The sequence below is a fragment of the Pantherophis guttatus genome, chromosome 1, assembly GCF_059756535.1.
Source record: "Pantherophis guttatus breed Tessera chromosome 1, ASM5975653v1, whole genome shotgun sequence".
NCBI lineage: Eukaryota > Metazoa > Chordata > Lepidosauria > Squamata > Colubridae > Pantherophis > Pantherophis guttatus.
The window spans coordinates 27,124,675-27,151,365 of record NC_142063.1 but is presented as its reverse complement, the minus strand read 5'-3'; the positions used below and the strand labels follow the sequence as shown (position 1 = coordinate 27,151,365).

Genomic DNA, 26,691 nt, shown 5'->3' with positions numbered 1-26,691 from the left:
TATTCCTTTATTCCTTGCACTTTATTTGGTTTTCTCAGCTTGGTTGTGTATTTTTATATGAAATCATAGAACTTTCCATTTTTGATTTTTTTTTTTACAGTAAAATTAATTTAAAACAGAATGGTCAATATTAAATCAGAGGATTGTTCAAAACTATAGGGGCTTTTAGAATAATTGGACACGGTAGATTTCTCTTGATTTGAAAGAGAGATGCAATTTGAGATCCTAGGACAATATTTTATTCATTGATTTTCTTTATTTCTTATAGTTCATTAAAAATATCCCTCCAAAAATTGTTTCTAAATTGTAACGTTTAAGGCGGCAAAAAGCAGAAATTGTTCAATAAGAAAGACATAATTATATTAACCACTGGTTAGATACAGATACAGATTAACAGAGTTGGAAGGGACCTTGTAGATCATGTAGTCCAACCCAAACATTCTGTGAATCCATTTTAATTTTATTCCCTGGCCCTGCCTGCTTATACCTCTGAGAGACATAAACCCATACTGAATGGCCATCAGTCAGAAAAGAGTCCCTTCATAAATCAATGTCAGAACAAGTTGGTTCAATCTAGTTGGTTTTTTGACTGAAGTAAACTCCAAAGTAAACTCTATATCTTTCTACAGATGTTCATTTCCAAGTTCTATCAAGTTTTCCTCAGATAAATATCTTCTAAAAATAAATAAGAACAAGGCCTGGTTCAGAATCTATAGTGATGTCATAGTTATACTGTGACAGTCTTGGGAAGCTTCTAGAATATATGGCAGTTGAAATTAAGAGCAGGAAGGCCACCACAGCCAAAAAGGCGGGTCCAGAGTCTTAAAGCTACTGTTTCAATCTAGGGGCCATGATTCCAGCTGGCTATCAGTAGAAAAGGGAAAAAAAACAACCCCCATCTTCCTCTCTGTACAATGAAACAACTTATCAACAACCTGCAGCCCTAATGAGAAGACAGGGGATTAAAAAAATAAGTGAAATCATACATGAGGGAAAGGTGCTCTCCAGCTGTTTTAAGTGTGGTGGGTTTAATTCCAAAGAAGGTGCCAGTCAAGAGGCTTGGGAACTTTCACCGTTGCTCCAGTTCCCTGGCAGACAAAGGACTTGTGCATTGATCTGTCTATAAGGCACAGGAAGAGGAAAAGAAGATGGATGATGATCCAGATCCCACTCTTGATCAGGTAATCCTTGAAGGCTCTGAAATGAATGAGCAGATACTCAGTGTCGGGGAATTGCAGAAATGCAATCTTGAGGGTAGTGAGGAGAACAGCGTCCATCAGGAAAGTGGGGATAATGGCCCCTTCCTAGAGCAAGAAGTCACAAAGAGAACTACTTCTGGCAAAGATGCACCAGACCTAACTTTGCAGACAAATAGCAATGTGAGCATTTTCAAAAGGAAGGAACAGGTGGATCAAAGCCAGACACCAGATGCTGCTGGAAGCATGAAAAGGAAGCCATCCCGCCGAAGCCTTCAGTGGTCCCCTAGCCAAGATTTTCACCCTAACAATCAACAATCTGTTGGTCAGCAGGTTCCAATAAGTCAAAAGACTTCCTGTATACAATTAGTCAGTGAGGTGGATAGCAAAGAGACCACATGGATAAACAAAAAAACTGGAAAAATAATGAACTGTAGAGGTCAGCAAACAAGTGCCAGTTGGGAACGGAGAATACTTTCTGAAATTCTTCATTGTTCAAGTGAAATATCTGCTAAAAGCAAAGGGACGTCTAGTGAAGAAGATTCCACTTCAACAGAAATAACACTACCAGAATCATCAGAATCAGATGGGCATCAAAACAGCCTAGACAAAGAAAGGAATTCAATTGCAGATCATATCTCAAAGCAAAAATCTCGCAGGAGTAGCCAGGAATCCAGTGAAGAGTCATCTCTACTGATCCCAAAGAGAATAGATTCTGAAGAGGAGATACCTTGGCTCAGCCCCAAAACAGGCAAAGAGATGAAAAATAAAACTCAACAAACCAGCATCCTTTGGGAGCTCAAAACTCTTTCGGAAATTCTGCGTTCATCTAGTCAAGAAAATTTTACCCAACCTATAGACACAGATACCATTGAAGATACTATCATTTCTTCAGGGGTTACCGAGGTGGAACAGTCAGACTTCAGGCAAGATATCCAGCAACCTGAGGAATCAAAAATAGAGCCATCCATAAAAAAAGAAACCTATAAATATGACCAGTCACAACAGACTGACAGTGTTGCGACGTTAAAGAAAGAACTGTTAGACTACAGCCAACAAACAGACTCTTTCACTGATTCAAGTAGGGCTTCAATTGACCTGAAAGATTCTTACCATAGTACCCAGCAATTAGAAGCTCAACAATCTCGACATGGGAGTCAAGATTCCCAAAGAACTGTTCAGAATTTACTAGAACTTGCTTCTCAGGAGTGTGTTGGAAAACAGTCTGAGGTGTTGGCTAGTCTCACACCTGAGCAAAACCAAGAACCTGTTGTTACTGGTGAACTTGATGAAAATACCTGGATAAGCAAAAAGACAGGCAAAGTAGTAAAGAATCAGTCTCAACAAACTGATAAAAGTTGGCTCCAATATTGTGCTGTGAAGAAGCAAAAAGTAAAAAAATGTAGCAGCCAACAAACTGATGAGAGCTTTCTTCAGTGGTATGCAGTAAATAAAATGACTATGCCTAGTAGAGAAGATCTAGTAAAAGATAATGGCCAACAGGGACTTAGGAAATTCAGCTCAGGATGTCATGACCTTGATACTCAGTTTAGTGATTGGGACATGTCACCTGTAGGGCAAGATGCAACTAGAAGAAAAACCTTCAATGTATATGAGCCAGAAGGACCTACAGATCGAACATCTGTAACTGAAGCCCAGTGGCCAGATGAGTCTGAAAGCAGATCAACAATGAGTGGCTCAACCATTGCAGAAGAAGATACTGGTCAGCAAACATACAGTATAATTTCTTTGGAAGATGGGATTTGGTTGAACAGAAGAACAGGGAAAATATTAATAAGTCACAGCCAGCAGACGAGTCAAACTGCAATCTCAACAGTTCTGAGTACAATATCCCTGCAAAAGGCTGGCAGTGGTGTGAGAGAAGAAGAGCTTCAAAGTCCTGGAACTGGGAAGGATGAAAGCAATGCAGAGCAAGGAAAAGCAAACATGGATGGACAGCAACCTGCAGGTAAGGAATCCCGCCGTAGCAGTCAGGCAAAGCCAGATTATGATACCCAAGCCATCCCAGTAGAACCTTTTGGAGAAGAGACTCAGTCTAATGATGAAGTTGAAAAACTGCTTAGTACCCGCCTGAGTGAGGCCATGTTGTTAAGTGCAGAATCTCTAGATATGGAAGATGAACCTGTGGATTCATACACCCCTGTGAAAGAAGGGAGTTGGATGAATTTGAACACAGGCATGGTATTGACTTCTCAGACTCAGCAGACAGAGGAGGATGCAAAAAAGTTTCTTGAAGTTGACGATCAGCTTCCTGGAGATACTTTCCAGCAAACCCCTGAAATCCTAGCTTCGGGTAACAGTGGTGTGCAATCATCTGCAGGGGAAGGCATGGATGATGATCCTGTAATAGATGATAATGAGTCAATGCTAGATCCACAGACGCTGAATGCTGGCACCTAGAAGAGATGGGGAAGATCTTAGATGTGTCCATGGTGGGAAAGAGGAACAAGAACGACGAATGATCCAAAGCAGTGCTTCCAGGAACATGAAAGGAGGCTCAAATAAAAACGAAGAACCCGTATACTGTTATGCTCACCTGACTGAATCATTCCAATCATTTAACTTTATTGAATTTTACCTGTAGTGGACAAAAGGGTCTTGGAGTAAAAGAAGGCATTGGTGCTTAACTGGAATTATTACAGACCAGCTAAATGATTATATTAGGAGTTGTTCAGTTATATTAGGTTTCTGTGGGTTTCTTATATAATTTTTATTAAGAATTTTGATTATAATCGTAAAATCTAATACAAACTAAACTTAAAGAAAAAAAGGGGGACTAGAAAGGAGCATCAGTGCAAAAAAGAAAAATAGAGGAACGAAAAGTAAGAATATAATAAAACAAAGAAATGTTTAAGGAAGTTATTTCATTACAGCAAGTATAAACAACTTTATACTTCTAAGTATAACCCCTTCTAAGATTACATTTATCTCTTCATTCCATATCCCATCTCTTGTCTATAAACAAATCCATAAAATATTATCTTTTCAGTTCGGGTGTCAGCAAAAAGTCCATAAAAATTCCATAAGTAATAACATATCCAACTTGTTTCAGCCTTGATCAAATAACATCCCACCATTTTAATTCTAACAATCTTAATTTTTAGTTCATTAAAATATTGTCATAGGATTTGATTTCTCTTCATTTCTTCATTGTCCCATTGCACAGAGTTCTTCAAGGCATTAACAACTAAGTCCAATACACAAAATGTATCCCTTTTAAATGTTAAAATCTCAGCTAGTTTCTCTTGTAATGAAACATCCTTTCAAAGTCATTCTCTTGGCTTGTCAATTGTAAATCCACTTTTGATACCATCTCTATCTTGTCAGATAAAATTTGTTCTACATCTACCATTTCTTCAATATTATGTTTTTGGACATACAGGTACTCCTTGACTCATGACCACAATTGAGCCCAAACTTTCCATTGCTAAGTAAGACAGTTGTTAAGTGAGTTTTGCCCCATTTTACAACCTTTCTTGCCACAGTTGTAAGTGAATTACTCAAGCTGTTAAATCAGAGGTCTTCAAACTTGGCAGCTTTAAGACTTGTGGACTTCAACTCCCACAATTCTCCAGCCAGCTATGCTGCCAAGTTTGAAGACCTCTGGGTTAAGTGAATCATTCCGTCATTAAGCAAATCTGGCTTTTTCAATTGACTTTGCTTGTCAGAAACTGGCCAGGAAGGTTACAAATGGTGGTCATACCTGGTGGTCACACCAGGACAATGCAGCTATCATAAATACATGCCAGTTGCCACAAGGGGATGCTGCAATGGTGATAGGTGTGAAAACCAGGCACAAGTCACTTTTTTCACTGCTGTTATAATTTCGAATGGTTTTTAAATGATTGTAAGTTGAGGTCTACCTATAATTTATCCATGGAACAAACCTATTATTGATATTGTTGATATTATAGCTATTTTCTGATCCCATTCTTCAAAAGTTTCCTTCGCTATTTTTATTGTTAGAATATTTTGCAACATTTTGCAGGCTTGTAAATCTTTCCACTGCTTAAAAACTTTAGTCCTATCTAGTGTCCAGTTTTTAAAATCATGAAATTGCTTTTCTTTATTTATGTCTTGCAAAAATCAAAACAGAATCAATTTCACACGAGAAGCCATTTGTTCTTAATAATTACTTCCAAAATCTTTTTTATAAAAGTTTCTATATTGCAATTTTATCTTAGTTCATTTGTAAACTTCCTAAGATAAAAAAAAATACTTGGCTTTTTGCTGTTTGTTTCAGATTCTTTAATTCATAAGCGTATGGTTAACCTTTTCTTTTGTTCAGGGATGAAAGCAGACTCACCCAGTGTTTTCCAACTTGTCATTCCAAACGTATCTAATAGCTTAAAAATAGTTGATATACAATTTCCAAAAGTGATCAGAAAGATTTCTATGGATTTCTCAGAATTTTAAAACTTAGGCAAGCGTTTTTGAGTAGGCCAGCCTAGTTAGGTAGTCCAGACGAGAAGCACATCCAGGAATACTAGCTCTATCTTTATTGTAAGGTAACAAGGTAACGCGGTAGCTCAGTGGCTAAGACGCTGAGCTTGTTGATCAAAAGGTTGGCAGTTCAGCAGTTTGAATCCCTAGTGCTGAGTAATGGGGTGAGCTCCAGTTACTTGTCCCAGCTTCTGCCAACCTAGCAGTTCCAAAGCACATAAAAAATGCAAGTAGAAAAATAGGGACCACCTTTGGTGGGAAGGTAACAGCGTTCTGTGTGCCTTCGGCATTTAGTCATGACCACGGAGACGTCTTTGGACAGCGCTGGCTCTTCGGCTTTGAAACGGAGATGAGCACCTCCCCCTAGAGTTGGGAACGACTAGCACATATGTGCGAGAGGAACCTTTACCTTTAACATTAGCCAAATCTTGCAAGTCTGAAAATATATCTTCCCCCTCATCTTCATAGTCCAAGGAAAGAAGGAGGGTCCCTTTTGAGGCATTTGCCACATCTCTTTTCCTTTTATAGGCTAGGTTGCATTTTATCTAATGTTTGCCTGGTCTCTGACTTTTCCACTTTTTTTTTTTTAATTGATTTATATGCCACCCTTCTCCGGAGACTCAGGGCGGCTTACAATGTGTTAAGCAATAGTCTTCATACTTTTGTATATTTATACAAAGCTTATTGCCCCCACAAACTGGGTCCTCAATTTACCCACCTTAGAAAGGATGGAAGGCTGAGTCAACCTTGAGCCTGGTGAGAATTGAACTCACAGTAATTGCAGGCAACTGGATGTTAAATGCTGCCTTAGGAGGCATTAGCCTCCTACGCCACTCAGGCTCCACTTATCTTCCAAGGTGATTCCCACATACTATTATAAGATAGGGACTTAGAAAACAGTTCCTTTCAATTATCACTTGTATCACTACTACCTGGTTTTTATTTTGGTGATGAATACCATCTCTTTCTCAAGACTGAAGATTGTGAGTATGAAATAATGCCTTCATTCTATCCTGCTTCCATCCCATAGCACTAAAAATGAGTTAGCTACTTTGAGGGCCATTCTTTAGACCAGGGGTCTCCAACCTTGGCAACTTTAAGACTTGTGGACTTCCCAGAATTCCCAGCTTTGCTGGCTGAGGAATTCTGAATCCACAAGTCTTAAAGTTGACAAGGTTGGAGACCCCTGCTTTAGACCTCTGCTCAGAAACTTTAAAGAAAGAAAGAAAATAAAAAAATGGTACCACCCCTTAATTGGATCTCAACTGCAACCACTATTTGGCAACATGCCTCACCTGATTCGCTAAAACTGCAGATTGTGTAATTGGCTGATAAAGGTGGAGTCTTCTTTGAGATTGGACTCAACACTGGTAAATGTAGCGCAAAAGAAATGATTTTTATGACATCCCTTGACTTTTAAAATTCAGAACAAAGCTTGCTGTATATGTATGTGTCTTTTGTTTCCTCTTTAATCTTATAGAACAATTGTGTTTACATTTTTTTTCTGAGACAAAATCTTAACTTTTAAGCATTAAACTTGACATAAATCAGTCATTTTCCCTCTCTACATTTCCTTTTTTTAAAAAAACCTCAAAACATACCGGTGAAACTACATTGTTCAATTCTAGGAACAACAGGCAATAAAGGAGCAGACGCGGCTAACAATCTAACAACTCTTTATTGAACTTCAACAAAACAAACAGGTTAGAGAGTGAGTGAGCAAAGCACTCCATCGCTGACAGCTCTTTTATACTCAAGCTGTCAGTGGCTCAGCCAATCATAAGGCTTCAATCTCCCGCCGGAAAGCTCACCGCAGCAGGGCCAATCGGCTTCTTTATTTGTGACACATACTCTTCTGCCGAACACAACATACATCATCAAATGGCGGGATGGTTAGGCAGGCATAGTCTGTTTAGTTTTTAAAATTTATATATAAATTCTTAATCTGCTTTTTTATTTATAAGAATAAAGATATATTGAAGACAAAAATGGCTGTGGCTCACTGGTAGATCATGTGTGCATACACAATTCCCATGTTAAATCACTGACATCTAAGTTTGCAAAAAAAATAGTAACGCTAACTTGAAGCCTCAAAGAGCAGTTGGGAATCATGGTCTATAACTGGGTTTGATGAACAAATTGTTTGACTTAATGTTTTCAGAACAGCATTTCTTTATCTTTAAGATGTGTGGGCTTCCACTCCCAAAATTCTCCAGGCTGATTAACACGTCTTTAAGTTGCCAAAGTTGATAAACACTGTTTTAGAAGCTACTGAGGTTCAAGAGCTTAACCCCCATTTCACCTCCACCCCAAATTCAAGAATCCCAGATTTCAATGCCTCTAGTGAAAGGGAGCCCATTGTCTCTCTGACCAGTTGATTGCCTTCTCTTACTGACAAGATTTTTTTGGACATTATGTTGGAAACCTTTCCTGTAGCCTATTGTATAATTGCTTGGTTATGCTTGTACAAGACTAACTCTAGACTAAAATGAGACTGAGACTGTGGTTCAGGGAATGATGGGAGCTCAGCTATTGTCTTAGCATGTTCTGGGTATCAGATCATCACATTAACCTGCAGCAGAGTGTATTTTGGAGGACATGTAGGAAACATTCTCTGTTAGGCTGGGTTTAGGTTTAAGTGTTTCGTATGAACACAGAACTTTCTTCATTCTATTAAAAATGAGATGCCAAACTGGTCTCATAGGCAAAGCCTTGAAAGCCTCCAATGATCTGTAGACATTGTAGTGTTTCTGGGCCAGTCAGAGGTGGTATTTATAGGTTCTCTGAACTATTCAAAATTTCTGCTACCGGTTCTCCAGAACTGGTCAGAACCTGCTGAAACCCACCTCTGGAACAGTCCCAACAGCCTTTGGCTGTTACACTTAACAAAAGGTACACTTTTATGTACCTGACAGCAGAAGAATAGAAATGAAAAATGAGACACCAGGTGCTTCTACATCTATTCTGCAACATAAGAAAACTTTAGTGGATGGGGATGATGTATCTCAGGACCTGCCTCTTTCTTCATAGACTTCATAGATTGTATCGGAGTCCTTCTATATCACTGTGATTGTTCCCTCCCCTATCTTCTTTAATTAAAAGATTTAGGAGGAGGTCAGCAAGGCATAACTCTCGATACAAGCAACCTCTGTTCAGAAGAAGCCAGGCTTGATCTGTGTAATAATGAAAATTGCAGGCATCAACGGCTTTGGCATTGTATATTCGATACTATAGTGAAAACAAATATGCTTATATACAAGTGAGGGGAAAATGCAGTTAGTACTTTTTTTCATTAGCAAGCTAGGTAAAAGCATCAGTGTACTGATGATGTTACTTAGTTTGGTAATGAAAGGACTACCAGAAAACAACCAAGCTTAGAGAGCACCAAGGACCCCATAGTTCAATCCTGAGCTACAGATATTCTCTTCTATCAGATGCGCTTATGTTAAGCAACACAAACTGACCCCCTTCCAATAAATAAATGCTCCAAAGGCTCATTGATTTCAATTTGCAGGCTCAGATGAGTGGTTTTAGCATAAGAAGATTTTAATCAAGGTTTAGTACTTCAGTCATGTGAATAGTTTCTGGAAAACCATTGCCTCTCTCCCAATGCTTCTCCCCTCTTCTCAAATTAGGAGTTGACTGGTTGCATTTTCCCCCACATTATCCACAAAGACAGGCCAACCAAGAAGTCACCAGAGTTGTCCACATGGCCATTATTGTTGTGAGTTGCAAGTAGCAAGACTGTGTGCCTTTTCTGCAAAAGCACAGAAGGGAACACCCACCCCACCCCACCCCACCCCCGTATTATCTACAAAATGCAACAACTATGATTACACTATTATACATTCACAGACAAGTTGCAAAGAGAGGTCTCAGCAAGCATAACAACTGGAATCTTGAAATCTGGACTGGGGAGGACATGCATTTGTAAAGCCAGATTTTTAGTGTTCTGAATATCTTACTACGGTACCTCCCTTCAAAAATCAGCAGAACTATATTAAATTCAGCAAAATGAGCCAATATAAGCAGATTGACTGAATGCAATATTTCACCATGAGAGGGCACAACACCTATGCATAATTTTTTTTTTAAAAAAATAATCTTATTGAGCTCCTCCAATGCCCCTCCACCAAATCTGCAACTTTTGAAATGGACTCGTGCCAAGGAATTTAGTCTGGCTTGGAACACAACACAACATAATTGTGCTAAAAATTCATGGAGCTGATGTGAAATATCCTTGCATGACTGTCCTGTAAGGCTGCCATACACTAAACACAGTCATCACGGTGTCTCCTAAACTAAGAATGGATTTTGGCAAATAGCTGACCTTAGCAACCTTTAACATCATCCACAAAAGCACAGAAGTGCAACGGACCACTAAAAGTAAAATGAAATATAGACGCAGCTTCCACATTCTGTTCCAGCTTTCCTTCTCTACACGGCCAACTTATTTCAGCACTGCTTTCATGAGACGATTAAGTGGGTTTGAATGGTTGGATAGATCCATGGGAAGCAGTCTCCTAATATTCATTTTCTGGATTGTTTTGGTAAATTACATGCACGCTGATGTGGAGGAAAGAAGGAATAGGGCACAAATGGGCAGCATCATAAAGAAAGGCTTAAAAACCTCTATCTGTGGGAAACAACACACCTCTAACTAATTTCAGTTTCACTGGATTTTGCTGTTCTTGGCACTGAGCAGAATTTCATTTTTGCTGAACGTTGATCTTACACTCCCAGTGTCCACATGGCCCTGATATTTACTCCTAATTGAATACATTTGCCGGAGGAAGCCTGCGTTTGTTGCGATGCTCAGCATACCAGATTTTACAAACCGTTTGCTGTGTTGACAACTTATATATATGTGGAGGCGGGGGCAGAAGGAGGGGTGTAAAATGTAAAAAACAAAAAGCAAAGGAGGATCTTTGTTTGAAAGTCTTCAGGTGCTCTCGTTTTGGGTAAGGCTGGCAATTTTGATGACATTATGCTTTTCTCTTTTTCTACCCCTTGGAAAATATTCAACCAGATAGTAAATTGCAGGATTGGAGCTGAACAGCAGAAGCAGCATAACGGAGATTCTGTGAATTAAAATCTTTTGTACTTTATGGCCTCCAAAGGGTTTAATAAAGAGCCATGATGGTGCAATGCAGGGGTGAAATCTAAAATTTGTTACTACTGGTTCTGTGGGCGTGGCTTGGTGGGGGAGGTAATGTGACTGGGTGGGCATGGCCAACATTTTTATTTTTTACTTTTAAAAGCATTTTTTCTACAACCTTTAGAGGTTGCAGATAAAAATGCTTTTAAAAGCCTCTGACGATCAGGCAACACAGCTGGGATTGCCAGAGGCTTTTAAAGGCATTTTTTTTCTACAGCCTCTTTGGCCGAAGAGGTTGTAGAAAAAATGCTTTTAAAAATTAAAAAAACAGCCTCTGATGATCATGCGGCTCAGCTGGGCATGGGGGGCGGGGGGCAGGGATTTTTGCTATCCATTCCCCGAACCCCCCGTCGCTATCGCTACCGGATCAGGCAATCCGGTCTGAACCGGGAGCATTTCACCCCTGGTGCAATGATTAGAATACAGTATTGCAGGCTAATTCTGCTGACTGCTGACTGCCAGCAGTTCGGCAGTTTAATTCTTACCAGCTGAAGGTTGGATTCAACCTTCCATCCTTCCAAGTTCAGTAAAATGAGGATCCAGATTGTTGGGGAAAATATGCTGACTCTGTAAACCTCTTTGAGAGGGCTGAAAAGCACTGTGAAGTGATACATAAATCTAAATGCTAACACAAAATTATTCCAGTTTTGGTGGTTTGTGTGTGTACAGACAGTCAACTTACAACGGTTTGTTTAGTAGCCATTTGAAGTTACAACAGCGGAGCTTTTACAGTATCCTTCCCCTGCCACGCCCACCAAGCCACGCCCATCAAGCCATGTCACGCCCACCAAGCCACGCTCACAGAACCGGTAGTAAAAATTTTTGAAACCCACAACTGGTGTGGGGGTCTCACATGCATGAGAGAGAGGGAAATTGCCAGAATATCTGGTATTATTGGCAACATTTTCTTTAAAGATGGAGGATAATAGAGGTGGGGATGATGAATAGCCTGTTTTCATGGGATTTGTTCAGCGCACCAGAAGAATTAATCATCTGTAGTTTAGAAGATTAAAATTCAGGCTAACTTTGATAATATACAGTCCTGAGATGTGAGCAATAAAATCCAATTCAGTAAAAGCAATTTTAAAGAAAGGGATGAAAATCTAGTTTGCATATAAATACAATACTTGGAGGTCACATTTTACTTGCCATTCATTGAATATCAGGATTTTTGCAGCAATGTGCTATAACCCAGACAGAAATTCCATAAATGCAACATTGCTTTGTGTGAAGATTCAGCTGCCAAATTTCTGCCTGGAATGCAAACACTGGAGCTTTGGCAGAAAACCGGTGATTCATTTCTAGAGTGAAATATCCACAGGTAAGTATGACCATTTCATTTTTTGCTGAATTTCCCATTTTAGCAATTGCAAATTTTGCACAGCCCCATAATTTTTTAATCCAGTAAAAAAAAAAAAAACCCACCACCCCTGTATAGATTTCTTCCTAATACATACATTTTTCTATGCAGCTTTGCTAGTGTGCATACTTCTTTCCCGCAATTTTTCCTTTTAAAAAATCTGTTCTATGCAGACAGTTCTTTAATATATGCCTTTCCCTACATGCATAAATATGAAAGCAACTGAGTTCTACAAGTTTAGCAGCAAGAAATAGCCAGTTCCCATTGCACTAGTAGCCCCATTTTTTATTTCAGTTCTTAAAATACTGTAATGTGGTTGATAAAAGACTTGCTTAGTATTGCATCTGGTCCGACCCTTATGGAGATTATCAATCTGTATTTTCATTAGAATCATAGGGATGGAAGGGACGTTGGAGATCTTCTAGGCCGGGAGTATCAAATCCGTGTTGTCACCAGTGGTGGAATTCAAATTTCTTTACTACCGGTTCTGTGGGCATGGCTTGGTGGGCGTGGTGTGGCTTGGTGGACGTGGCTTGGTGAGTGTGGCAGGGGAAGGATACTGCAAAATCTCCATTCCCACCCCACTCCAGGGGAAGGATACTGCAAAATCTCCATTCCCTCCTCACTCCTGAGGGAAGGCTATTGCAAAATCTCCATTCCCACCTCACTATGGGACCAGCCAGAGGTGGTATTTGCTGGTTCTCTGAATTACTCAAAATTTCCACTACCAGTTCTCCAGAACCTGTCAGAACCTGCTGAATAGCACCCCTGGTCATCACGTTGTTGTCATGTGCTGTATTACAACTTTTTCCTCCTTCGCTAAAATGGCGGTGGGCATGGCCAGGATGTGAGACATCTGGGCCGCGGGCCACAAGTTTGACACCCCTGTTCTAGACCAACTCCATGCCTAAGGCAGGAGTCCCTATACCCATGATGGTGAACCTATGGCACGGGTGCCACAGGTGGCACGCGGAGCCATATCTGTGGGCATGTGAGCGTTGCCCTAGCTCAGCTTCAGCGTGCTGGGCAGCTGATTTTTGGCCCTTTCAGGCCCACTAGAAGTTGGGAGACGAGCCATTTCCGGCCTCCGGAGGGCCTTTCGGAGGATGGGGAAGGCTGTTTTCACCCTCCCCAGGCTCCAAGAAATCCTCTGGGGCCAGGGGAGGGCGAAAAACAAGCCTACCGGGCCCACCGTTAACCTTTTTGCCATCACGTGCGAAAAGCGGGGGTAGAGCGGGGAGGTCGCGTGCACATGCGTGGGGGTGCGGGGTGGGGGGGCATTGAATCATGGGTGTGGCCACACGTGCTTGCAACCCCCCCATGCTCCCCACGTTTTTGGCACGCGATGGCAAAAAGGTTAGCCATCACTGCCCTATACCATCCCGAACAAATGTTTGTCCAATCTTTTCTTGAAAACCTCCAGCAATGAAGCACCCACAGCTCTGGGAGGCAAACTGTTCCACGGACTAATTGTTCTCATTGTCAGAAAATTCTTCCTTATTTCCAGGTTGATTCTCCCTCTGATGAGCTTCCATTCATTGCTTCTTGTTCTGCCTTCAGGTACTATGGAGAATAAATTCTCTGAAACAGCCTTTCAGGTATTGGGAGACTGCTATCTTGTTTCACCTGAGCCTTCTCTTCATTAGGCTAAACATACTTAGTTCCCTTAGCCATTCATTGTATTATTTACTGTAGCCTCCAGATCCCTTATCATCTTTGGTGATGTTTTCTGCAGTCTTTCTAGAACCTCAGCATCTTTTTTGAATTCTGGTGACCAGAACATGACACAGTATTCCAAGGATGGACTGCAGTATAAAATGGTACTATCACTTCCCATGATCTTGATGCTACCCTTCTATTGATGCAACCTAGAACTACATTAGCTGCAGCACATTGCTGGCTCACTTAAGCAGTGATCCACCAGGACACCCAGATTCCTCTCTCAGTTACTACTGTTGAGCCAGATACCTTCTATTCTATACCTGTGCATTTGGTTTTGGTTTTCTATCCCTCTTCATTCTGCAGATTCGGAACATTTCTATAACAAATGTTCCTCTATATTGCAAAATGTATCCTTTTCCCCTTGAAAAAATAACAGGATGGAAGAGAATCCTTTACTGGCTCCCTTGACATGCTTACTTTGAAGTGCTCCTCATTTAAAGACAATTAATTTAGTGACTGAAGGTGAATATATGTGTCCCAAGATAATGTTGCAGGATCCAACCTGAGTCAGCCACCCACACCAGAGGTTTAATCATCCATCTTTCGGACTTGTGCTGGAGCCCACCTTCAGGGAACTTCTGTCTAGCAGAATGTGTGATCTTTACAAAAAAAGGTGTTGAGACTTTGGAAAAAGTGCAGAGAAGAGCAACTAAGACGATTAAAGGCCTGGAGACTAAAACATATGAAGAGCCATTGCAGGATTTGGGTTTATCTAGTCTAGAGAAAAGAAGGATTAAGGGTGATTCCCTTAAGCAGTATTCCAGTATTTGAGAGGTTGCCACAAAGAGGAGGGGGTCAATTTATTTCCAAAGCACCAGAGGGCAGGAGAAGAAACAATGGATGGAAATTAACCAAGGAGAGAAGCAACCTGGAATTAAGGAGAAACTTCCTAACAGTGAGAACAATTAACCAGTGGAACAACTTCCCATCAAAAATTGTAGGTGCTTCATCACTGGAGATTTTTAAGAAGAGACTGGATAGTCACTTGTCTGAAATGGTATATAGGGTTTCCTGTTTAGGCAGGAGGTTGGATTAGAAGACCTCCAAGATCCCTTCCAGCTCAATTCTGATTGAGTGAGAAGTTTCCTGAGGATGGGCTCCAGCATGAGTCCAAAAACTTAGATGACTAAACTTCTGGTCCTGGTGACAGACCCAGATTGGATTATGTATCATTTAGTGACTGTTTGAAGTTATGATGGCACTGAATAAAGGGACTCATACATAACCTTTCCTCAAAGTTCTGACCGCTGTAGGGCCTCCACAGGTCATGTGAACAAAATTTGGGTAATTGGCAACCAACTTCCACTTACAACCCAATGCTGGGTACTGCAGTCACATGATCACCATTTGTGACCTTCTCTGCCAGCTTCTCAAAAACAAGTAATGGGGACACTAACAGGGAAAGTCACAAATTGGAAGGAAATGGTTGCATCGTCTTAGGTTTCAATTATTACAGAAAGGGAAATGAGAGCGTCTAGATTTGATTTTAGGGGGAAAAGCTTAGAGAAATATTAGATGGGATCCCATGGGCAAAAATCCTCAGATCAAAGCAATTAGAGGAGGGTTGGGAACATCTTGAGATACTTGAAGGAAGTGCAATCATCTACCACTCCAATCAGGAAAAAATGGAAGCACCTTAAGAAACTCTTGTGAATACAAAGGGAATTTGAATTAATAGGAAAATGTATAGCAAATCGTGTAATCATCAAGAAAGTATGCCAAGATGTAGCTAATATTGGCAAAAAAGAAATAATAAAGGCTGAATTACAAAAGGAACGTAGGCTAAAAGCAACAGAGACTTTTTTTGGGTTAAGAGCTTTTCTATATTGCAGGGTTAAGCTGCTTGATACTTGTGAATACATTGACTAGAATGAAGCCTCTTAAGAAATCCTTTTCTGGATTTCAATATTCCCTCAGGTTTGGACACAATGATGACCTTGTCTTGTCTGGACTTGTAAGCCCAACTAGACACATTAAACCAGAGGTCTTCAAACTTGGCAGCTTTAAGACTTGGGGACTTCAACTCCCAGAATTCTCCAGCCAGCTATGCTGGGAGTTGAAGTCCCCAAGTCTTAAAGCTGCCAAGTTTGAAGACCTCTGCATTAAACTATCAATTCCATAGAATGGTGAAAACTATGGCAACATTTTGCAAGTCTGACTGTGATGTACCTCCGACCCCCACTTCTTTTACTCCAATGAATCAGGGAGGGGTCTGCCTATGCCAAATGGTATCTCATTCCTTTGGACTTTAGAAATGTTTCAGACCCTTTTGCCCAGTTCTTGCAGATTTCTCTCAAGCTCATCTTTCTTTCCCTCTAGGGGACTTATAGTTACCATAACCCAAGACTGGAGAGTTTCCCTTGGGAGTGTAGGATGCCCTGTAGCTCTGGACGAATCAGTCATGGAGTAGCAACCAGTAAGTGGAGGGCAGGGGCATGCCTGCCATAGTGCACAGCAGCACAGGGTCCAATTGGAATGGAGGTATTTGCTTACAAGGAAATGAAATGCAGTAAGTAAAGGCAGAACTGGAGTCACTGATGGTGCCAGTGCAAGTCACAAAACATTGTTTTGTTTTGTAGCAGAAAAAAATGGGCGAAGGTTGCTTTCTTAGGAGACTGTCTTCCTACCCCTAAGAAATAAATACCAGTTGTCCTTACTTGTGCAATTGAAAATACACTATAGGGTCCATTTCTTTGATCTCAGGAGAAGATCACTGAAGAAATTATGGAAGATAAGGACCAAGTGCCAGAGGATGGGAGAATTGTAAATATTGTTCCTATCTTCAGACAGGAAGTGAAAGGAAGCATAAAAAAAAAAAAGACTAATCAGCTTGAGATTGATACAAGGCAAAACTCCAAAACAGACTGTTGATTTGTGAACATTTAGAAAAGAATGAATTGCTTGGCAGGAACCGGCATAAGTTTATCAAGCTTAAATCATGTCAAACCACACGAATCTCATTTTTGATGCAGTAACCAGTTTAGCTGATCATGGATATGCAGTAGACGTGGAATACTTCACTTTAGCAATGTCTCCTATAAGATTATAGGAGAAACAAATGCTCTGTCTTACACATTGGCAAAATAAAAAAATAAAAAAAATCAGAACACAAAATACAAGCTGGACGGATACGACCTAACAGACGACCCTCACTCTGTCAAAGACCTTGGAGTACTCATCTCAAATGATCTAAGTGTCAGAGCTCACTGTAACAGCATTGCCAAAAAAGCATTAAGAGTTGTTAATCTAATCTTATGTAGGTTCTTCTCTGGTAATATTGAACTGCAAACTAGGGCATACAAAACTTTTGCCAGACTAATTCTTGAATACAGCTCATCTGTCTGGAACCCGCACTGCATATCCGACATTAATACAATCAAACGAGTCCAGAGATATTTCACAAGAAGAGCCCTCCACTCCTCTGCTCGTAACAAAATACGTTATGCCATCAGACTCGAAATTTTGGGCTTAGACACCTTAGAATTTCGCCATCGTCAGTCTGACCTAAGCATAGTACATAAAATCATCTGCTACAATGCCCTACCAGCCAATGAATACTTCAGCTTCAACCAAAACAATACAAGAACACACAATATATACAAACTCATGGTAAACCGATCCAAATTAGACTGCAGAAAATACAACTTCAGTAACAGAGTGGTCAACACCTGGAATGCACTACCTGACTCTGACTCTGTGGTTTCTTCCCCAAACCCCCAAAACTTTAACCTTACACTGTCTAATGTAGACCTCACCCCATTCCTAAGAGGTCTGTAAGGGGCATGCATAAGCGCACCAGTGTGCCTACCGTCCCTGTCCTAATGTTTTCTTTTATTCGTATCCTTTTCATGTATTTATAATTATGTTTACACTTGTATCTATCATAAAATACATGCTTGATGAAATAAATAGAATAAAATAAAAAAAGATGATAACATTTGGTTTAGATTAGATACAGGACTGTTTAAAAATCATACAGTGAATGTTCATCAATGTTTCCCTGTGCACCATAGAATTCTGTCCGAGGCCGTCTGTCAGCATTTCAAAGTCATCCAAACCAGAAGATCAAAACACAAATACCAAACTTGTTAGATCGTGGGAGACAATGAAGAGGTAGGATGACAGACAGTAACTTCAGCTCTTTATTTAAGTAAGTGACTTCTGCAAAGGCTTAGCCGGCAGTGCTCCCTTTTAAAGGGAGCTGTCCCATCGATTCAGCCACTGACAACTCTTTACCTTTCCCTCTGTTTGAATCTACCAATCAATGGCAGGCACCGTTTGAATCCACCAATCAGCGGTGGGCATGCAAATGCCTAGCTAAATCCAGACCTGAGTGAAGCCTATATCCCTGGCTTCACTTGCTATTTACATATGTAAGAAAATTACTTTTATTGTAAGATTACCATAACAAAAACTTGCAATTCTGAAAGCCCTTCTCTCCCTTCCTGGCTTTAGGTTCCAGAGAATTATGGAGAGGCAATTCTGAGATGCTTACTCAAATTGCATCCCTGCTTTGAACTCAGATTTTGTTTATCAGGCCATTGTCTAAAATGTGATTCTCTCAACTTTCTCACAGCCAATTACAATATGCTATTCAACCTATTTAGAAATGATTTTCAGGATCCAATGGAATGCTTCACAAATTTGCTGGTCAGCCTTGCACAAGGGCCATGCTAATTTGTGAAGCGTTCCATATTTTTGGAAGACCAAACCTCTGGTCCTGGTGATCAACCCTGACTGGATCCTGCAACATTATCCCGGGACACGTATGAAGACACGTAGGAAGAAATACATAGTAGGAAAACTCAAAGATGTGATTATAGACCAGTGATGGCACACCCATAATTCAATGCGTGCGTGACAAACACACCACTCTCCCTGCTTTTGGCACGCGATGGCCCAGTGGCCCAGTAGGCCTGTTTTTCACCCTCCAAAGGCTTTCTTTGAGCCTGGGGAGGGCAAAAACAGCCTTTCCCACCCCCATGGAGGCCCTTCGGAGGTTGGAAACAGCCCATTTCCTGACTTCCGGTGGGACCGGAAGGCCCAAAAATCAGCTGGCTGGCACGCACATGCACACTGGAGCTGAGCTAGGGCAATGCTCACATGCCCACAGATATGGCTCCACGTGCCACCTGTGGCATGCGTGCCATAGGTTTGCCATCACGGGTATAGACTGAAGGTGTGGGACCGCAGTGGAAAGTAGTACAAGCAGAAGTGAACTCGTGTCTACTTGGATCACAAGTGAAATATGAGCCAACAATGCAAACCCCCCCCCCAAAACATTCAATCCTAGGCTGCATTAAGAGCAGAATAGTATCAAAATTAAATGACAGAATGCTTTGTTTCTCTTCTGCATTGGTCTGACTACATGTCACCCGAACCGGTCCAAACTGGCTGAATCCCACCCCTGGATGTCTTTGAAAGTAACCATGTATTTTATTTTTCCCATACCAGCCCAATTGCATGCCAGCCCAATTGCATGCCAGCCCAATTGCAAATCATGCCCCTCCAAAGTCAATAGTCTTGTGTGCCTCAATACAATCCATTCTTTCACCCATGTGAGTACCACAGCCTGATATTCAAATACCTGAAGGGTTGTCATATAGAAGGTAATTCAGAATTGTTCAGAGTTGCTCCAAAAGACAACGTAATAGTTTAAATTACAAGGGAGAGAAAAAAATGGACTTATTCTTCATACCTGAATGCATGTAGTTATATGGGTTGTGCTGCCTTTATATTTTGTCTTTTCTCTAGAAATTCAATCTGACATTTATGATAATCCAACTTTCTCCCAACTTTCTTCTTCATAACAACTCTGTAAAATAGATGAAACTGAAAAATGATGACATGGTCTAGTACGCATTGTGTGGGTTTTTAAGATCTTCCTAGTCCTCAGCCAAAATACTGACATTACTGCTAATTCTTTTCCCTATTGACCCCAAAATGTAATCTTCTTCAATGGACTTGAATTTACCTGTTTTCTACCTGCAACTATACCCAGAATCTGAAAATAAAGGTTCCCTCTCCTGGAAAATAATTGCTGCCTGAATCTTGTCTTCCAAAATGTTATATCATCATCATCATTTCCCATTTCTAAGATCCTCTACATTATTTGCAAGTGAGATATATCAAACGGAAACACAAATAAAAGAACCCACCCATCTTGTGATCACTATTATGAACCACTCATATTTGTAAGTCTCGAAATGTCAAAGCAAGCAGTAAAATATCATTTATATTTTATATATAAATGATATAAATACGCACACAAAATATGATGAAAGCATGAGGCTTGGTGCTGAGGCTTGGAGAATTCTCCTTGTTTAAATAAAGGCAATCTATGCCACAGAGACATCTTTGCATAGGCATTTAAATGCCTAATGGAGCATTTTGGAAAGGATGCTGCTTGGAGATTGAGTTAAAACAAGGGCATCCTTGCTCAAGCTGGTACTTGTTGAATGACATTCTATGAAGAGCTTTGGCTCAATCGTGCCTGACACAAACCAAAAAGGATGTGTTTTCTTAAATGGAAAGAAATATACCTTCTTGGTATGGATGCAAGATATGAGTCACTTAGCTTTTTGAAAAGTCTCTGTGTTTCATAAATAAGAAGGGGAAACATTATTTTCCAATATGTTTTCTATGTATTATAAACTTAAGGATTGAATTAATTTTACGCTGACACCAATGGACCTTATGTAGAACTCTCTCCATTCTAAATTAGACTTTTTCCTTTTATTTGGTCACATTTAGTTTATATTTACTGCTATTTTGTCATATTTAGTTTATATTTTATTTGGTCACATTTTGTCACCATTAGTTTATATTTATTCCTATAATATATCTAGGGTTTTTTCATTATATGGCCACTATTTTTTTTTTAAAAAAAAACTGTTGTAGTTTTTTTAATCACACAAAAATAATCATTTTTAAGAACCAGGTTCCTCCTCCCTTAAACTTGTCCATTAAACTACACTGACAAAGTTCTATTCGTTTTTTTTTTCTTGGAAGTGGCTCCCTTATATTCTTTTTACATCTTCTGCTTACTCAGCAGGAAGTAGTCAGTCAATCAGATATAATGGACAGTCAGCAGCTCTTAAGATAGACTTCTTGCAATCAGCAGTTACTCAGAAGGTACCTTTTCATCCTTCACAGCTGAGAATACAGTTCTTCAGTTCATCCCAGCTTCTCTGGTCGCTCTTCTCTCATTTTCCTGTTGAAGTTCACCAGCAACTCTTGCTAGCTCTTTCGTGCTTGCTTGCGTTTTTTTATCTAGGCTTAGTCATACATAATAATAAGCTATTTGAAATAAATAGAAGTTAATGATGAATCCATTACTTTCACTTGACCTACAATGAGTAAAGCTGGATCCAGTCAAAAGAAGCGTTTTGCTGAATCAGATTGAAATAATGAAGTTTAATACAGGATCCAGTTTCCCATAGGGGCCATCCAAATGACTCTGGGAAATTACCAAACCGGGCATGCAACTCCCTTCTAAAATAATCTGTGATGCTCCTGCTTAAGCCCTCAAGAAAACAGGATAGCAGCTCCCTCTTCTGGCAAACTGGCAGACAGATTAAGTCCTGTAGTCTAGACTTCTTGACATCTTGAAATTAAGATTTCTGATGCCTTACATTCTGGCACGCTTGACGTTTGACAAGTTGGGATGTGTGTAGCACTTTAAGCTTACTATAGAGTGACATGCGAAAATAATGTTTTTCAGCATCTGTTCAGTTTGGCAGTAACACAGAGGCTCTAATCTGCCACTGTTTTTTTTTTTCTTTTTCTTTAATGCACAGACTTGTTCACATTCATCATGGAACAGGAACCATTGATGTTATTGGAAATTATTTCCTAATTTAGCAGTTGCAGCAGCAGATAAGAAGGGAAACCTCTTGGAGACCAGTTTAAATTCCTAAAGCAACTCAGGGCCTGTTAACATTTCTTCGCTTGTCTCTTTATTGTAGATAATTTCCCACATAACCACAGCAGGATATATTTTTGATCCTTCTGAAGATCAGTTTAGTTGGCTCCAGTGCTCACTTAAAGATACATAAGTTCTGCCTATTTCTGCAATATTTTGAATGAAAGCATCGGTATTTTTATTACATGTAACGTCAGTTTGAACTATAGTTTTGAACACTTTGGCTATCCCTAAGAATGTTTTTTTTCCCTGCTGCCCTGCTACAGAACACTGGGCAATGTGCAGGAAATTTGTGCCCCTTCTTAATTTATTCAATTTAGGTGCCACCTAACTCAAGAAAACTTTGAGTGGCTTGTAGTGTAGAAATAGTACAATATATTATAATACCGCATGAATAATCAGAGAGAAGATAGGGGGTGTTACTTGGAACCCTGACAGGCATGTTGTGTGCAACACATATGAAAAGGGGCAGGGCCTTCATCACATGCTCACAGCTGCCATCTTAACTTTATTGACACCTCTGCCTACAGGCTTCCCCAGTGTAGCACAGGGCCACCAATGTTTCCTACTTCAGCAGCCACAACTTTCTTCCTCTGAGTTTTGTCCCATTTTACGATCTTTCTTGCCACAATTGTTAAGTTAGTAAACACGGTTGTTAAGTGAATCTGGCTTCCCCATTAACTTTGCTTGTCAGAAGGTCGCAAAAGGGGATTATGTGACCCCAGGACATTGCAATCATTCTAAATATGAGTCAGTTGCCAAGCATCTGCATTTTGATCACGTGACCATGTGGATGATGCAATAGTAAGTGTGAAAAATGGTCATGTCACTTTTTTCAGTGCTGCTGTAACTTTGAACGGTCATTAAATGAAGTGTTGTAAGTTAAGGATTAAACTGTATTGGAAGGACTCAGCATGAACATAGCAGTAATTTGCTGCCAGATTCCATTGCTATCATTTAAAAAAAAAACCCAAAGATACTGTCCTGAAAAAGTCATCTGTCCCCATTTAGCGATATCGCCAGAAGATCTCCTGTGGTGCTATCCATTTTGAGGATTGTTGCCTCCAAACTCAGGAACCCTGAACTTTGCATTGATCTGATAAGAACTTGATCCCTGAATTTGAGAGAGAAATTTTTGCCTTCGCAAGGCACTTCTTTGCCCATCCAAAAACGTGAATCACCAGGTACAAACTCAAGGTAAACCGCTCCAAACTTGATTGCAGAAAATACGACTTCAGCAACAGAGTGGTCAATGCCTGGAATGCACTACCTGACTCTGACTCTGTGGTTTCTTCCCCAAACCCCCAAAACTTTAACCTTAGACTGTGTACCGTCAACCTCACCCCATTCCTAAGAGGTTTGTAAGGGGCGTGCATAAGTGCACCAGCATGCCTACCGTCCTGTCCTAATATTCCTTTTTACTTACTCTTTTCATGTATTCAAATTATGTTTATACTTTTACCTGTTATCTTATATATGCTTGACAAATAAACTTATGATTATGAATTCAGGCAAAGAGCTGAGGTGGTGCAGTGGTTAGAATGCAGTACTGCAGTCTACTTAAGCTGACTGCCAGCTGCAATTCGGCAGTTCAAATCTCACCAGCTCAAGGTTGACTCAGCCTTTCATCCTTCCGAGGTGGGTAAAATGAGGACTCAGATTGTTGGGGTCAATAGGCTGACTCTGTAAAGTGCTTAGAGAGGGCTGGAAAGAACTGTGAGGTGGTCTAAGTGCTATTGCTATTTTTTTGGGGGGGGAGGGGGGAAGAATCAGGTTTTTAAACAAGGTTCAGAAACAAATGACACATACATTTGGTACTATATGTGATACATCAGAAAGCAAGGACCAAATAATAAAAGGCACTGATTACATGTGAGACTTGAACAATAGAAAACATTGATTGTGGATAACGTTTCACCAGTGGCAAATTTATGGGTTACATTATACTCTTTCCCAGCTAAGTTTGTATTTTGCTTAATACTCCCAGAATACCCTATTGTTTTGTGTTGGAAAGACAAGTTCTTGCATTAAAAATAAATGGCTTTGGCTAAGAGGGAAAACAACTTTCTGAAGTTAAAAAAGAAGCCTAAATTGCCACGTTAAAAGTTCTAATATCAGCAAATTAACATAAAATGTTAATACAGGTAGTCTTTGACTTACAGTCATTTGTTTAGTGACTGTTTGAAGTTATATGGAGACTGAAAAAGTGACTTTTGACTATTTTTCACACTTACGACCATTGCAGCATCCCCATGGTCTCATGATCAGAATTGGGACACTTGGCAACTGGCCTTATTTATGATGGTGGCAGGCTCCTGGAGTCATGTGGTCACTTTGTGTGACCTTCTGACAAGCAAAGCCAATAGGGAAGCCAGATTCACTTAACAATCGTATTATTAACTTAACTGCAGTGGCTGCAGGTTGACTCAGCTTTCCATCCTTCCGAGGTCGGTAAAATGAGGACCTAGATTGTTGGGGGCAATATGCTGACCCTGTAAACTGCTTAGAAAGGGCTATAAAGCACTGTGAAGTGGTCTATACGTCTAAATACTATTGCTATTTACTTAACAATTGTGGCAAAAAAGGTTGTAAAATGGGGGCAAAACTCACTTTACAACTATCTTTCTTAGTAATGGAAATTTTGGGCTCAATTGTGGTCATAAGTCGAAGACTACTTGTAACAAAGCCTTCAGGTAACTGGAGGAAGAAAGTTGTGGCTGCTGAAGTAGGAAACGTTGGTGGCCCTGTGCTACACTAGGGAAGCCTGCAGGCAGAGGTGTCAAGAAAGTTAAGATGGCAGCTGTGACCTTGTGATGAAGTCCCTGCCCCTTTTTACGTGTGTTGTACACAACATGCCTGTCAGGGTTCCAAGTAACACCCCTAATGAAAGAAGACTCTGAGGCTAGAAGTTTCTCAAAGTTCCATTTTATTAGAGATGTCATATTGGCATATCTGGGGGAAAAAAACCCTAATCTGAAAGTTTCCAGGTTTTCCCCACCCAAAAGAAAGTCCAAATCCCTTCCCCTGCACCCACATGTCCATCAAATGCACCATCCCAATTGGAGATGGACATGCACATGTCCAATCAATGCACCTTCCCAACTGGAGATTCCTCCTACTCACACCACTCCAGGTGCAGGCAGAATGTCCTTGACTCCCAGAGAAAAGAATGTTATTATGGCTAGATATCTCTACAACTCCATGCAATTCCCCCTCCCAGTTTCCCACAGCACTAAGTGTGGCAGCCCTGAAGAGCCAAAGAAATAGATGGCCACAAATGCTTCTGATTATGCTCTCCAAAACTCAGAGTTGGCTAAATGGTCTGCCTAACAGGTATGCCCACAGGTTCCTGCATTTTCTATAGGAAGCCAAGGGAATACATATGTTCCTTATTTCAGTACCTGGAATACTGCATTTATAGCCCATGCAATCCCTCTGATTTGTAGCTGCTAAAGCACCCTTCAAGTGTGTCACTGAAATTTGACAGTAACAAATATATGAATTTCCCAGTTTGGCAGGGACAAAATATATGACGATGGCACCCTTCAAAATCTCTGCAAACCTCTTGAAATCCTCTCAGAAGATCCTGAGAAAGACAGACAAAGGTCACAGCTTTAAAAAAAAAATGCCCCTTTTTGCAGGATAAGCTGATTTTCTGATATAAAACAATTAGTTCCAGGCTAAAGATAATTAGGAATGTATAGAAAATAAAAAAAGGTTCAATATTTCATTAATTTCATAAACTGTATAATTTTATGGATTTCGGATCATGAGCATCTGGGCCAGTGGTCCCATCCTTTAGTGCCTGTAATGGTCCCTGCCCTACCCCGACCTGACTTTCATTTTTCACAATTAAGCATGGATAAATCAGAAACTGGCATACTATGAAGAAAAGTGTCAATCTCTGGTATCAAGTTGTTTAAAAAAAATGCGTCTGAGATAGTAGAACAGTCTGTTTTTAGTAATGTGCTAAGGATTTTCACACTGAGGAGGCTATTAGTTGGGAATGGTTTACTGCAGGGGTATCAGTGGTGGGTTCCTCCCGGTTCAGTCCAGTTCGGCCGAGCCGGTAGCGGTGACGATATGACGTCACCGAACCAGTTCTCCCCCGCCTACCCTCCCACACCCCCCACGTTATTCTTACCTTTTATTTGGTCCCACCCCCAATCTATTGCTGCCTCCTGAATCCCAGCTGATGACTAGAGGGAAAAAAACTGTTTAAACTCTTGCCGCGGGGCTTCAAAGGGCCGTTCTACAGCTGATCAGTGTTAATAGCAAACAAATGAGTCAGGTCATAAGTGCGAGGACTGGTCATAAGTGCGAGGACCTTCCAGAAATGACTCTGACCAGCTAGCCACGCCCACCTAGTCACATGACCTCCAAGCCACACCCACAAAATAAGCCAGGCCCACAGAACCAGTAGTAAAAAAATTTAGAACCCACCCCTGAGGGGTATCCAACCTTGGCAACTTTAAGACCTGTGGACATGCTGGCTGGGGAATTCTGGGAGTTGAAGTCCACAAATCTTAAAGTTGTCAGGATTGGATACCCCTGGTTTAGTGGATTCCTGCACTGAGTAAGAGATTGGACAAGGCCCTTCCAATTCATATATTCTGTGATTCTGTTGAGAGGCAGTTACTATAGTGGTTAACGTATCAGGGTGCAAACTAGGAAACAATGAGTTTTAGTTGCACATTAGGCACAGAGCCAGCTTTGATCTGGTCCCACTTTCTCAACTCTAGGAATAAAGCAATGGCAAGCCACTTCTGAAAAAAAAAAAATCCAGGAAAACTGTGACGATTTATCCAGGCAGTCACCAGGAGTTAGCATTGATTTGAAGGCATCACACCCACCAAAAAAAAAAAAC

At 40.5% G+C, this 26,691-nt stretch overlaps 1 protein-coding gene and 1 pseudogene across 1 annotated transcript; one reads left to right on the top strand and one right to left on the bottom strand.

The window, feature by feature from the left end:
• Positions 1-1,139: 1,139 nt before the first annotated feature.
• On the top strand, positions 1,140-3,738 carry LOC148116366 (uncharacterized). Its single transcript, XM_087895033.1, has one exon. The coding sequence runs from the start codon at positions 1,149-1,151 to the stop codon at positions 3,615-3,617; it is 2,469 nt and encodes an 822-aa protein (XP_087751159.1). The 5' UTR covers positions 1,140-1,148; the 3' UTR covers positions 3,618-3,738.
• Positions 3,739-18,520: 14,782 nt separating this feature from the next.
• On the bottom strand, positions 18,521-18,619 carry LOC148116365 (U6 spliceosomal RNA; annotated as a pseudogene).
• Positions 18,620-26,691: the final 8,072 nt, after the last annotated feature.

Excerpts from the sequence above, each read along its gene's own strand:
- LOC148116366 (XM_087895033.1), top strand. The coding sequence starts at position 1,149 with ATGGATGATGATCCAGATCCCACTCTTGATCAGGTAATCCTTGAAGGC.